At 36.7% G+C, this 13,995-nt stretch overlaps 2 protein-coding genes across 2 annotated transcripts; both read right to left on the bottom strand.

The window, feature by feature from the left end:
- Positions 1-10,836: 10,836 nt before the first annotated feature.
- Positions 10,837-11,792, bottom strand: LOC107060233 (SNF2 domain-containing protein CLASSY 4-like). The gene has a single exon (XM_015307833.1). It carries the CDS (start codon positions 11,473-11,475, stop codon positions 10,837-10,839), a length of 639 nt encoding a protein of 212 aa, XP_015163319.1. The 5' UTR covers positions 11,476-11,792.
- A 2-nt stretch (positions 11,793-11,794) lies between these two features.
- Positions 11,795-12,733, bottom strand: LOC102598932 (SNF2 domain-containing protein CLASSY 3-like). The gene has a single exon (XM_015307832.1). The coding sequence runs from the start codon at positions 12,731-12,733 to the stop codon at positions 11,795-11,797; it is 939 nt and encodes a 312-aa protein (XP_015163318.1).
- Between the last annotated feature and the right edge of the window lie 1,262 nt (positions 12,734-13,995).

Genomic DNA, 13,995 nt, shown 5'->3' with positions numbered 1-13,995 from the left:
GTGTTCCTAATTTTAAAAGAAAAAGTGCTTCACGGGACAAACTCGTATACTTACAAAAGAAGGGAAGATGTACTTGATCTCCAAATGCACATAGGAACAAACTTTACAGACGAGTCCAATTTGTTCATCTAGAACAAGTTGGTGGTTTCCCATCTGACAGTTACTTAAATCTCCACTCTGCATCGGCGAAACGGATGGATTTGTAAAGCCAATATCTGACTCTAAGATACACATCTGCATTTCAGCAAAAAGATTTTCAACTTCCTTTTCCCATTCTTCTTTCTCAGGGGGAGGAGGTTCATCCTCGTCTTCAAACCGAAATACTAAAGGAAGTGTTTCCTTGACAGGAACCTGTTCCTTCTCTTCAAAAGGAGTAAGTTTATCATGATCATCAACATTTATGATAGAATCAACAACAAACTTCATAAATTCAGAATCTTCAAGAATCTTCTTTCCAGTCCTCCTATCCTTTCGAACAACATCCTTTTGAACAACATTCTTCACCGAGTCATCAACCTCGCATTCCTCTTCAGATTTAGACTCCTCGCCATCAGACCCCACCTCATCAAACTCCTCCTCATCAGTAAGAAGAATTGGGCTACTACTATCATTTCCATTGTTCAACTTCTTCTTTTTCGACTTAGAAAGTGAACGTGCACGAAGAAGATATGCTCGCCTTTCTTCTGCTTTTCACTTTCAGCAACAAGCTTAGGTACTAACCCCTCATTCGACTCTTTTTCTCCTTCTTCATTCTTTTCATCTTCTGATTCCGTATCATCAAAATCACTTATTACATCATCATATTGGCTAGAACTTGATGACTCAATCAACCTGTAATTCTTATCTTCAGGGTCATCATTATCCTCATCACTTGAAGCTTCGGAATCCGACTCAGACTCAGAAGATGAGGTGCTATCAGTATCCACTTCCTCCGATTTCCCCGGTGTCCTACCACACATGCTTGAGGTAGATGAAACAACCTCCTGATCTTTTGCATTCAACATATTACTCTTTAATCCCGTATTCGACCACCATCCTGAACCTGATTCATTATTTACACCCTCCTCTTCAATGATAACAACATCATCAGAATCATCCTCCGAATCATCATTAGGTATTTCCTCGACAAAAATCCGTTCCATGATAGACTCACAAGTTCCTGGACTGAACTTGCTCTTCCTCCCATTATCCACTTTCTTTTTCCCTTTTCTTAACTTTCTTGCATCTTCTGACCATTTTCCCATTTTTCTCTTATCATCTTCAGAAACTGCCATTTTTCTTTTCCTCCCACAACTCACACCCTCTTTTCCAATATTCACAGAACAAGTCGAAGAAGACGGAGTAAGATTACCATTTTGACAGGACCTGTTCCTTTTCTCAATAAAATCAAAACAATATTTCAAAAACTGTTGTCTAGTTCTCCTCTGTTTTGGACCAGAGCCATCCCCTGTAACCATCTTTCAGCACCTGAGTTCACAAAATACACAATTTTCTTGATAAAAAATGCACAAAAATGAAGAGTCACATGCATAATAAACACATTCTTCACAAGAAACACTAACCTGAATAAAGAGAAAAAAACAGAGGTTTGAATTCTTGAAACTGTAAGAAAACAGAGTAACAGGGTCTGGGGGACTGATGACTTTGAATCTTTTGAATGTTTAGCACTAATATAGAATGAGATACAGAAAGAAAAGTGAAAGCTGACTGAGAACACCCTTTTATGGAAGATTATTACTTGGCTTGATACAGAGGGTGTTTTTTTGGTTTTGCTAAGGAAGAGAAACCAGAAAAGAGAGGGAAAATATAAACTCTCCTCCTCCGGTATATATGATATAGTTTGACTAGATACGAATTTAAAGAAAGAAAGTGTAACATCCGGCAATGTGAAATGGCTATGGAGAGGCTTAAGAATTTGAAATTTTCATTTTTGGATTGAATTTTGAAAATCTGGAAATTTGGCTAAGTATGGGAAAAAGGTGAGTTTTGACCAACTTTGAGCAGTCATAACTTCTAGCTCAGGATAATTTAGGTGTATTTCTAGTTATGGTTGCAAATTTCGCGGAATGATCTTTGCAACGCCACCGATTTTTCTCAATTCCGAGTTCGTATGAGTGAGTTATGCCCTTTGAAAGTTGGGCAGTTGGCAGGGAATCCGTCCGGAAATTTTATGGGCATTTTGGTCTTTTCCCTATTTTATTCCTTTGGATATATATTTGTGTGTTAGACTGATTTTGATCAGTTTGTCTCATTTTAAAAGAGTGAGAGTGAGGGTTTTGAGTGAAGAAGAGAAGAAGAGGAGAAAGAGGAGATCAAGCAAGTTTCCGTCGTGGATATCGTCAGGGGTGATCCCTACTAGGTATGTGAGTTCATAGTGATGGGTTGATTCTCCCCCCCCCCAACACACCAAACTCGTTTTATGTTTGAGAAAGGATTAGTTGTGTTGTTGAAGTTGTTGCTTGTGTTGTTGATATTGTTGATTGTGTTGTTGAAGTCCCTCTTGATTTGGGACATGTTTCCGGTTGGGTTTTGAGTTGTACTCTATTGTATGTTGAGGGATTGATGATTCTAAGCATTTGGGGCTGGAACCCTTAATGTTTAGGAGGCTTAGAGTTGGAGAAAATAAGGAGAAAAGTCGAATTTATCAGGGAAAAGGGGTGGCGCGCCGCGCCTTGCAGAGCGCCAGCAAGACCCTCCTGAACTTCAAGGGCTGGCGCTCCGCGCCTTGCAGAGCGTCAAGGACTCCAACCTACCCCTTTCATTCCCCACTCTTTCATGCATGTTCCTTGGTGTTGTACCTATGTTCCATAGTTGTTTCCAACACTTCAAGTACGTCAAAACGTTAAGAACTCATCCATAACATGTGATCAAACACCTTGAATTCATAATCCGATTCAAGAAGAGTTAGCTTCCAAGTCAAGTGAAGTTAGAGTCAAGCCAAGCAAAGTTAAGAAGTAAGTCCAAGCAAGTCTTTAAAGCTTTTCATAAGTCGTTGTTGAACGTTTTAACTTCGTCTCAAGTTTCAAGTCAAGAAAAGAGTAAAGAGTTTCAAAAGTATAAAGTTGAGTCAAGAACATAAAGTAAGTTCATTTCTCAAAGTTATTAGGGAACTATGTATTCCCAAAGGAGTTTTAAAGAAATGTTTTTACATTTAAATAAGGTTGGAAACTGAGATTTCCAAAGAGCCTTCGAGCTAGTTTTTGAGTAATTATCTCATGTCAGTAGGAAGAAATATGGTTTAAAAACATAAGAGCCAGTACATTATTTTGGGAGTAGTATCGAGCACCGAGTTGGGGGAGCGTTCAAGGAAACCACAACCCCCACAGAACCATGTCAGCCACCATGGGTAGAAAAGGATCATACTTTTAGATGAATCCTTTTCCAGATAGACTAGTGGATCCATTAGGTAGTTCAGGTCTTATACCTTTGGCCGGGTATAGGATGCTCTGGCAGCGTGAGGTCGATCGCTGTATCATCACTATAGCTCTTATGTGATGGTTGTCGGTTAGAGAAACTCCCACAGTAGTTATCGTATTTTCATACACAGAAGGCATGGTTTTTTTATATACATCAGTTCATTTGTATTTCTATATATATCTCATGCTTATTATATCTTTGTATACACACAGAGTTTATAGCACGTTTTAAACAGCTTTTCTTTATATTGCATTATATTGAAATGAGTCAGTCAGATTGAGTTGAGTTGAGCCAGGTAAGCTTTTCAGGTTCTTCCAGAGTTTTCTTTCTAGCCTTTGTTGCTTAGTTTTCCAGCTCGCATATTCGTACATTCCATGTACTGATGCCAGTTGGCCTGCATCTTATTATGATGCAGACGCAGGTACCCAGGATCAGCATCTAGCACGCCGTTGATCCAGTTGAGCATTCCAGAGTCAGTGGTGAGCCTCCTTGATTTCCGGAGGACTCAGTTATTTTGTTCTCTTAGTTTTGTTCTATTAGGATGTTGGGGGGTCTGTGCCAATATCCATCTCAGTATTGTAGAGGCTTCATAGACAGTCAGTCAGTTAGTAATGAGTCTCTCATCTATGTATATATGTAAATATTCTATTTTGAGACTCGAGTTACCTTTTGGCATGTTATGCATCAGTTGGTTGTTTTATAACCTTTCATTTCATTGAGTTGTGCTATTGAGTTAAGTTTCCGCTGAGTTAAGAAAGCCAGGCCAAGGATTCGCTTGGGGCCAGCAATGGTTTCCGAGTGCCGGTCCCGCCCAGGTGTAGGCTCGGGGAGTGACAGAAAGATTTTTAAAATTTATGTCTAAATTATGTCATCAATGTTTATTTGACTATAAATATATCTCATTAAAAATGTATAGATATTCATGCCGTTCCAACTAATATAAGTTAGTTTGACCAGATACACCAATTTATATAAGTTAGTTTGACTAGATACAAAATTTAAGAATAAAAGATTTTTGAAATCTATGATCTATATTACATTAGTAATGTTTGCACTGTTATAAATTATCTGGGTATAAAATTGTGTTTATTTTTAATCTGAATTAAAAGAAAAGTGAATAGTATAAATTAGAAGAGCGGCAAGTATTTAAAAGAGAGTTGAACGGACTTTTATTTAAGGTAAGTATAGGAGAAAGAGGAAAGGGATTGGCTTTGTTTTTGTGGTAGTTATAATGGAACATTTATTGTTTTTACAGCTGTAAATTTTTTTAAAAAAATAATGGGAGGTGAATTTATTAACCTAATTACTCGTAATTAAAGTATAATCATATTTGGTAAGTTAGAGAGTAGCTAAATCATTTTTGGTAGGTTATAGAACAGTCATACAAAACATTTTGGGGTAAATTAACAATGGAACTGTTTTATTTTTAAAAAAAAACTCAACTCAACTCAACTCAAAATTTTTGAGGATTTGTAAGGCAGTTGAACTAGTATAACGGGTGATGTTTAATAAGAGATGTTAAAGAATAATTATTTTTGTTAACATTTTTCGATCAAACTTATCACATCGAATTTGTCTAGTGTGGTAGGCAAGTTATTGTAAATAAAGGGGTTTATCCAATGCATACTTAAAAGATAGTGATTGTGAATTGTTTGGGGGTCCCAAAATTTCTCTATGTCACAATTTGTTCGAGCTTCAAATAATGCTTTCTTTGATTGTATGTTTTTTATGAGTCTTTATATATTTTGAATTGTTAATTATTATGACTTATGCATTAGTACTTTTAACACAATTTTCAAATACATAAATTTTATTTAATTTTTTAAAAAAGATTTTACGTTCAAATTAAAAGGTTTAACTCACAGTCAAAACTAAAAGATTCAACTCTCAAAGTTTAAAAATATCATATAAATTGAGACGACCAAAACATTACTACTTTTAAATAATAAGGTGAAATGTTATTGTGACCAAAATATCATAATTCAAATTAAACGTAATTACAAAGAATAATAGTATATGTATTTAAGTTATTGATAAATTTTGATACTAGTGACAATGACTAGTATAAAAAAATGTGTGTTTTTTTTCAGTAGAAAATATGCTATATTTGGACTACTTCTAGAAATATATTATCATCAAATACTAAATTAATCACATAAATTTAACATAACATAGGATAATTAAATAAAAACAACGATAAAAGTTAAGTGTAAATTAATCAGATTACCCTGTCAGGATCAAATATTAACATTCTTTGTGATTTAATTGAGAAAATGAGCAACTTTAGGTAACCATATGTATGATTAAGTGTAAAACTACTACTAATTTTCTGAACCAATAATCCAAGTAACTAAATGAAAAGGATTATAACAGTAAATTAAGTATAGTAAAAAAAATCCAACTTCACCGATTCAAGAAGGCTCGTAAGAAGGCAAAAGTCTATGCAAGAGAGAAGAACAACAAAAAATATATATTTAATCAACCATGATGATATCATGAAAAACTCACCTTGGTCGATCAACGGACCTTGCAATGACAAACCCATCACAAGAAGGCCAACATGGCCAAGCCCCAAGGACTCTTATTGATAACGAGTTATAAGGGCTCTATAACTATAAATAAATAAATAAGAAAAAGACAGAAACATAAACAGACAAAAAAAAGAGTTAGTGCAATATGAAAATTTTGAACTTTGAAGGAGGTTTGAACCAAGAAGGCAAAAATGAACCGCATTGAGGTGTATGTGGTTTATGATAATATGAAGTAATTACAATTTATTTATGCTAGTCCTAATCGGGAACTCTACATTTTTCTAGAATTCACAATTCTCTCCTAAATCTATCGAAGACTCGAAGTAATAAAAGTTATAATTAAACTTCAAAAAAATATCCACTATTCATAACTTATTTATTGCACACAAATGTATATAATTATGTATGTACGAATTTCTGACACGTACGTTGTATATATATGTCCCATGCAAATAGTATATACAATAAGAAATTAAACATAAATTAAACTGCAATAAGTAATATAAATTTAAAATGAAAAATAAAATATGAAATCAACAAACATTTAATTGATGAGCGACAAGTGATTAGGTATTATCTAGACCTACGAAGTTAAACCACTGACACATACTTTCTTATAAATGATATTCTTGATTTATGTACCACTTTAATGATCCTGTTGCTCTATCATGACCATACACTATTACTTTTTTTGTGATTTAATTGAAAAATGTACAATTTTAACTAACAATATGTATGATTTAAGCATAAGTGTGTAGAACTCTTATTTATTTTGTGATGCAATAATCCAAGTAACTAAATTAAAATGATTGTAACACCAAATTAAATCTAGATAGCAAATATTGTATGTGTTACAGTCAAATAAAAGATCAGCTGGTGTTCAAAGGTATAGGAAATTCCTTGATAAGGAGCACTTCACTCTGAATGGGGTTCTATGCGGTGCGAATCCAGATTAATCTGACTCTAATGTAGATATCGACCCAAATAGGAAACCAAAAAATATACTTTTATAGGGAATTTAAAAAAGATTTTTCCAATGTATGAGATACATAGCTAATCAAACTGAGGCTTCTGCTGCATACACTTACTTTAATGAAGATATTAGCAATAAGCTTATTGGTAATAACTTTGCTTTTTACCAACTAGAATTAACATTATTTCCATAAACTAACTAAAATAATAATAGCTAATCATGACATTGTAAGATGTTAAGTAGTTACTATCCATTCAAATTATGAGAAGTTAATTTTTTATATCATCAAAATCACAATATATGATGTGAAGTGTATATAAATAGACATGAAGCAAACGTTTTTGCAGGTACAAGAACATCCATGGGGTGATGAAAAACTCCTAATCTTATCTGCATTCTTCATGTGAATCTGCATCAAAGTACCTGAAACCAGAAGGAAAGGAATAAGTAAAAGATAAAAATGTCACAAAAAATAAGATCTTTCTTGTCTAAAAACGCGGTATTTGTGATGTTTTTATTCAGTATAAACAGTTCAGTTGCAATATAGTAGTGTTAATGAAACTTATAGCAGTAATAATTTGGTTAAGTGGTTTAAAGCTATGGAGGAGGAAATTGCTATGTGCTAGAATGAAATCAAACATGGAAGCTCGTGACAAATCCAAAGGATGTCAAACCTATTTCTACTAAATTGGTCTACAAGATAAAGCATCACACAGATGGATCAATTGAAGGGTACAAGTCTTGTAGCTAGGGGGTTTGCTCAGCAATATGCATATGGACTAGACCACGATGAAACGTTTAGTCCAGTGGCAAGAGTCCTACTTGCACTTACAGCTAGTAAGGATTGGAACCTGTAAAAAATGGATGTGAAAAAATGCATTTCTGCATGGAGAGTTGGATATAATGAGATCTACATGTGTCAACCGACAGGTTTTCAGAGTCAAGATCACCCCGAGCATGAGTGTGAGCTTCGAAAGGTACTCTATGGATTAGAGCATGGTATGGTAAGATTTCTGAATTTCTTAATCATATTGGTTATTCGGTAGCACCAGAAGATTCCAGTTTCTTTGTGAAAATTGTTGGCAGAAAACTAGCTATTGTGCTAGTAAATATGGATGACCTTATCCTGACAGGAGATGGTGAGGAAGAAATTCTCCAAACAAAGGACAACTCGACCATTTTCTTGGCTTTGAGGCTGAATGCACTGAAGAAGGAATCTGTCTGCATCAGAAAAAGTATTCCAAAGATTTGCTGAAGAAGTTTGGAATGCCCAATCGCAAACCAATCTCAACACCAATGGAGCCAAATGCTAGATGTGTGTTTATGAAGGGAAAGACTTGAAAGATGCCACAATGTATCAACAATTAGTGGGTAGTCTGATCTACTTAACTTTAACTAGAGCCGACATCTCTTATGTAGTTGGTGTGATGAGTTGAAACATGCAAAATCCAAAGAAGCCTCATTTGGAAGCAGTTCAAAGGATTTTGAGATATGTCAAGTGTACACTTGGATATGGTATACTATACAAGAAAGGTAGAGATTGTAAGTTAGCAGTGCAGGTGATCATGATACTCGATAATCAACTGCTGGATATGTGTTTATACTTGGATCCAGAGCAATCTCTTGGTGTACCAAGAGGAAATCAACTGTGTTGTTGTCAACAACAGAAGTGGAATACCGAGCAGCAGCGGTGGGAGCTCAGGAAATCACTTGGCTTATACAGTTGCTGAAGGATTTGCATCAGCCAATGAAGTATTCAATTCCATTGTATTGTGATAACCAGTCTGCGATAAGGTTGGCGGAGAATCCAGTGTTTCACGCTAGGACTAAGCATGTGGAGGTACATTACCATATTCTTCGTGAAAAAGTTCTTGAAGAAGAAATGGAAATGGTGCAGGTCAAAACAGAAAATCAAGTTGCCGATATATTAACAAAACGCTCAACCAGCAGTTAGCTTGGAAGCTTCTGTCGTTCTCGGCGTCATTAAAAGGAAAGAAGCAAGAGTTGAGGGAGACTGTTAAAACACCTACTCCAGCTCCTTCTGTTTCATTTAATGTTCGACAGTAGAGTCTTTAGTTGTTAGTTAACTTTTTTCCTGTTGCTTAGTCAATTACTTAGTCAGTTACTTGTTCCTCAGAATATAATACCACTATTATTCTTAGTGCCCAGTGGAAGTTAATCCTATTCTTATGCTTAGGTTATTGTGTTAGTAACCAAGTATGATGACTGTATAAAAGGCCATCATTTACCATGAATGTATGTAACTCCCAAGTTAATTCATTAGCATATGAAAAGCTTCACAGATTGTTGCGTCTTGGGTATTCAACAGATACATCATTTAGAATCTTCAGAAAAATGCTTAGTGATGGTATGATAATGTACCTGTAATGAAGAATGGCATCAAAAATTCCTCTAACAGGTGTTCTTCGAAAACTAGCTATTGTGCTAGTATATATGGATGACCTTATCCTGACAGGAGATGGTGAGGAAGAAATTCTCCAAACAAAGGACAACTCGACCATTTTCTTGGCTTTGAGGCTGAATGCACTGAAGAAGGAATCTGTCTGCATCAGAAAAAGTATTCCAAAGATTTGCTGAAGAAGTTTGGAATGCCCAATCGCAAACCAATCTCAACACCAATGGAGCCAAATGCTATATGTGTGTTTATGAAGGGAAAGACTTGAAAGATGCCACAATGTATCGACAATTAGTGGGTAGTCTGATCTACTTAACTTTAACTAGAGCCGACATCTCTTATGTAGTTGGTGTGATGAGTTGAAACATGCAAAATCCAAAGAAGCCTCATTTGGAAGCAGTTCAAAGGATTTTGAGATATGTCAAGTGTACACTTGGATATGGTATACTATACAAGAAAGGTAGAGATTGTAAGTTAGCAGTGCAGGTGATCATGATACTCGATAATCAACTGCTGGATATGTGTTTATACTTGGATCCAGAGCAATCTCTTGGTGTACCAAGAGGAAATCAACTGTGTTGTTGTCAACAACAGAAGTGGAATACCGAGCAGCAGCGGTGGGAGCTCAGGAAATCACTTGGCTTATACAGTTGCTGAAGGATTTGCATCAGCCAATGAAGTATTCAATTCCATTGTATTGTGATAACCAGTCTGCGATAAGGTTGGCGGAGAATCCAGTGTTTCACGCTAGGACTAAGCATGTGGAGGTACATTACCAAATTCTTCGTGAAAAAGTTCTTGAAGAAGAAATGGAAATGGTGCAGGTCAAAACAGAAAATCAAGTTGCCGATATATTAACAAAACGCTCAACCAGCAGTTAGCTTGGAAGCTTCTGTCGTTCTCGGCGTCATTAAAAGGAAAGAAGCAAGAGTTGAGGGAGACTGTTAAAACACCTACTCCAGCTCCTTCTGTTTCATTTAATGTTCGACAGTAGAGTCTTTAGTTGTTAGTTAACTTTTTTCCTGTTGCTTAGTCAATTACTTAGTCAGTTACTTGTTCCTCAGAATATAATACCACTATTATTCTTAGTGCCCAGTGGAAGTTAATCCTATTCTTATGCTTAGGTTATTGTGTTAGTAACCAAGTATGATGACTGTATAAAAGGCCATCATTTACCATGAATGTATGTAACTCCCAAGTTAATTCATTAGCATATGAAAAGCTTCACAGATTGTTGCGTCTTGGGTATTCAACAAATACATCATTTAGAATCTTCAGAAAAATGCTTAGTGATGGTATGATAATGTACCTGTAATGAAGAATGGCATCAAAAATTCCTCTAACAGGTGTTCTTCGCAACCCAAAAAATGCTCCAACTGATCTGATAAGAAAGAGATAAAGCATTTGAGCCATTTTTCAAAGACAGGCAGTAAACAAAATACACTAAAAAAGTCTGATTGCTTCATGTACCAGCAAACCAGAAGAAAACACATACTAACCTAACTGCTTGGTTTTGGAGGTTGGTTAGACGAATCAAGGCATGTTGTAGACGGCACCACACGTGGTGCATGAGAGAGCTTTTCAAAAATATGACGGAGGCCCTCATGCTCAACCATGGATTCTAGTATGTTATCCTCTGACACAGAACATGAAGGATCCATCTTGGCTTCATGATCCCTAGACAAAAGAACATCTGAATGGTACTTTTTTCTCGTCTGCTGTTCAATCTTGTCAACCTCCCATTTTGATGTTACTGGACAGTAAACGTGCACAAATTTGGTCTGCCCATTCCTGTAAGCTCGACTGATGGCTTGCTGTTCTACTGAGGGATTCCAGAGAACGTCAAGCAAAACCACTCTTGAGGCCCCTATCAGACTTATTCCTTCTGAACAGGCTTTTATGGATGCAAGAAGCACTTTTACATCACTCTTAGGGTCATTAAGAGAATTTATAGATATCTGCCGCTGCTTCACATCAAGTTTCCCATCCATATAGAGAATCTCCCGACCTAAAGTCCAGCCAAAGAGAGAATTGAGTTGCTCCTTGATCAGGTTTAGAGGATCAAGTAACTGGCTAAATATTATAACCCTCTCCTTCCGCCCACCGCAAAGTCTGATAAGCTCAACAACAAATTTCATTTTTACTCCGGTATCTGGATCCAACCGACAGCCTCTTTCTGTTAGCTGACTTTCTAAGTCAGAGAACTCCTTCCTCTTGGCCACTAATGAAGGATGAACAGAGATAAGAGACACCAGATTTTGTTCATAAAAGGAGCTTGGATTCTCTGGAATCCTTCTAAGCAACTCCTTCTGCAAATCTGTGGGTTTCAAGTGAATTACAGTGTCCCTTATACCCGGAAGGCTTACCTTCTTTACATTTTCACTACACTTATGGACAAGTGGTGAAATAATATCCCTAAGCTCTTCCAATGCTCGGGCATTCTTGTCAATGGAACTGCTAAGAGAAGCCCATTTCTGCAGCAAACTTTGGACTGACTACACAAAGAGTGTTGTATAACTCCTTGATGTTATTCTGGAAAGGAGTTCCAGACAAAACTATGCGCTTCTCTGTTTCAACCTTTTTCAAAGCTTTCCAGACAAGGCTTTGCTCATTCCGAGCAGTGTGCCCTTCTTCAAGGACCAGAAGACCAGGATATTTAAGAAGGATTTCTCTAATCGGTTTAGCGTAACCGTCTCCATCATCTCCAGTAAGAATCCTGAACAAGTCATAGCTGATCCCCAAAACACTCTTACCTTTAACCCATGATCCCAGCTTCACCATTCGTATAAGGTGTGGATTTCTCTTTCCCGCATGGGGTAAACAGCGAAAGACACTCACAGTAGCTTCATCTTCCTGTAAAGAGAAATCTTTGCTGTTCAAGTTGTGGAAGGGAATGTCCACCTCCCATTTCTGGAACTCAGCTTCCCAGTTAAGCAGCAAACTGGAAGGAGCTATGATTACAGGTCGAGACTTTGGAAACAGCTTCAAATATGACTGAAGAAATACTATGGTGAGACGGGTTTTCCCGGTGCCAGGTGGATGTGAGATTATGCATCCTCCTTTGCTATCAGATAGGGGCTGTCTCAGCCTTTCGAGATTTATATCTCCAGCAACGTTTTTCCACATAAACTCAAATCCACCACGTTGATGAGGATACATTGTTGATTTGGCACTTGAGGGAACTAAATCCCACACAGTTCCTTCTTCATTAATCATAGGATCTTGGACTGCAGAAGAATCAGAAAATCTGAAGCCACCAACATCCAAGAGTGATGGCGACTGTCCTAAATGTTTTCTTTCATACCTCCCTCGAGTTCTCTGAGCCTGCAGATGACAGAAGTTTAAGAATTTAAGAGTCAAGATGACATAAGGATAGCATGTGGAAGGAAGTAACATATACTAGAGGAGTAAAGTAGTAAATTCACTAGTTAGTTACTGGGAGCAAATCCAATGACAAACTCAAGTAACTATAAAGTTCGCTATGTACAGCAGACAGGTGAAAAGTTATTCCCAAAGATAGTTCAGGAAAGGAGGCTTCTCATGCTGAATGTTCACAGAGGGCACAACCAGCGTTTGACTATGGTATCAACACAAATGTGAATGATCAGCGTAAAAATGCAGGCAGCATGGAGCAAGTTCAAACCCAACTAAGTCATGTTGAGGCTAGACTTTTCACACAAGAGCAGTATAATCACATAGTGCAGCTGCTGACACAACACACTCCTCAGATCAACAATGATCCAACCTCTTCACACATCTGCAACTGTGACAGGTATGATTGAACCTATGCCTATGATAGTCTTTCACAATCCTGATTAGATTGCGGACAAAAGGGCAACAAACCATATGGCTTCATACTTGAATTTGCTATATAAATCCTCAATTAATAAACTGAGCAATCCAAAGAAAGTGTAACTGCCTAATGGAGATGTGGCACAGGTTACACACACTGGATCAAGTACTATATCTGATGAGAGTACTATATCCAATGTGTTGTATATCCCACAGGTTAAGTTGAATTTACTTTCAATTTCAAAACTAACAAGAGAGTTGCGATGTTTTGTTTCCTTCTTTCCTGACTTCTTTGTTTTTCAGGATCTCTTCACTAGGAAGGTGAAGGAGATTGGTAAAGAGGACAATGGGCTATATTGGCCACTGTGTCAAGCTGCAGGAAAACCTATTAGCTTAGCTGCTCAAGAATCTAATGGTGTATCAAACATCAAACTGGAGCATTAGTCATTGGCACAAAAGACTAGGACACACTTCTACTTCAGTGCTTAGTAAACTGTTTGCTACTGATAACACTACTATTAGAAGTAAAATAATAGACTGTGTAGTATGTCCTTTTGCTAAACAGTGTAGATTACCTTTTCAATCTAGTAGCATAAAAAGTAGTTGTTTTGAAATGATTCATGTAGAACTTGAAATTGTGTTCCTAATTTTAAAAGAAAAAGTGCTTCACGGGACAAACTCGTATACTTACAAAAGAAGGGAAGATGTACTTGATCTCCAAATGCACATAAGAACAAACTTTACAGACGAGTCCAATTTGTTCATCTAGAACAAGTTGGTGGTTCCCCATCTGACAGTTACTTAAATCTCCACTCTGCATCGGCGAAATGGATGGATTTGTAAAGCCAATATCTGACTCTAAGATA

This window comes from Solanum tuberosum, unplaced genomic scaffold (assembly GCF_000226075.1).
Source record: "Solanum tuberosum cultivar DM 1-3 516 R44 unplaced genomic scaffold, SolTub_3.0 scf00068, whole genome shotgun sequence".
In the NCBI taxonomy this organism is placed as follows: Eukaryota; Viridiplantae; Streptophyta; class Magnoliopsida; order Solanales; family Solanaceae; genus Solanum; species Solanum tuberosum.
The sequence above is the reverse complement of the archived record's forward strand: the minus strand, read 5'-3'. Positions and strand labels throughout refer to the sequence as shown.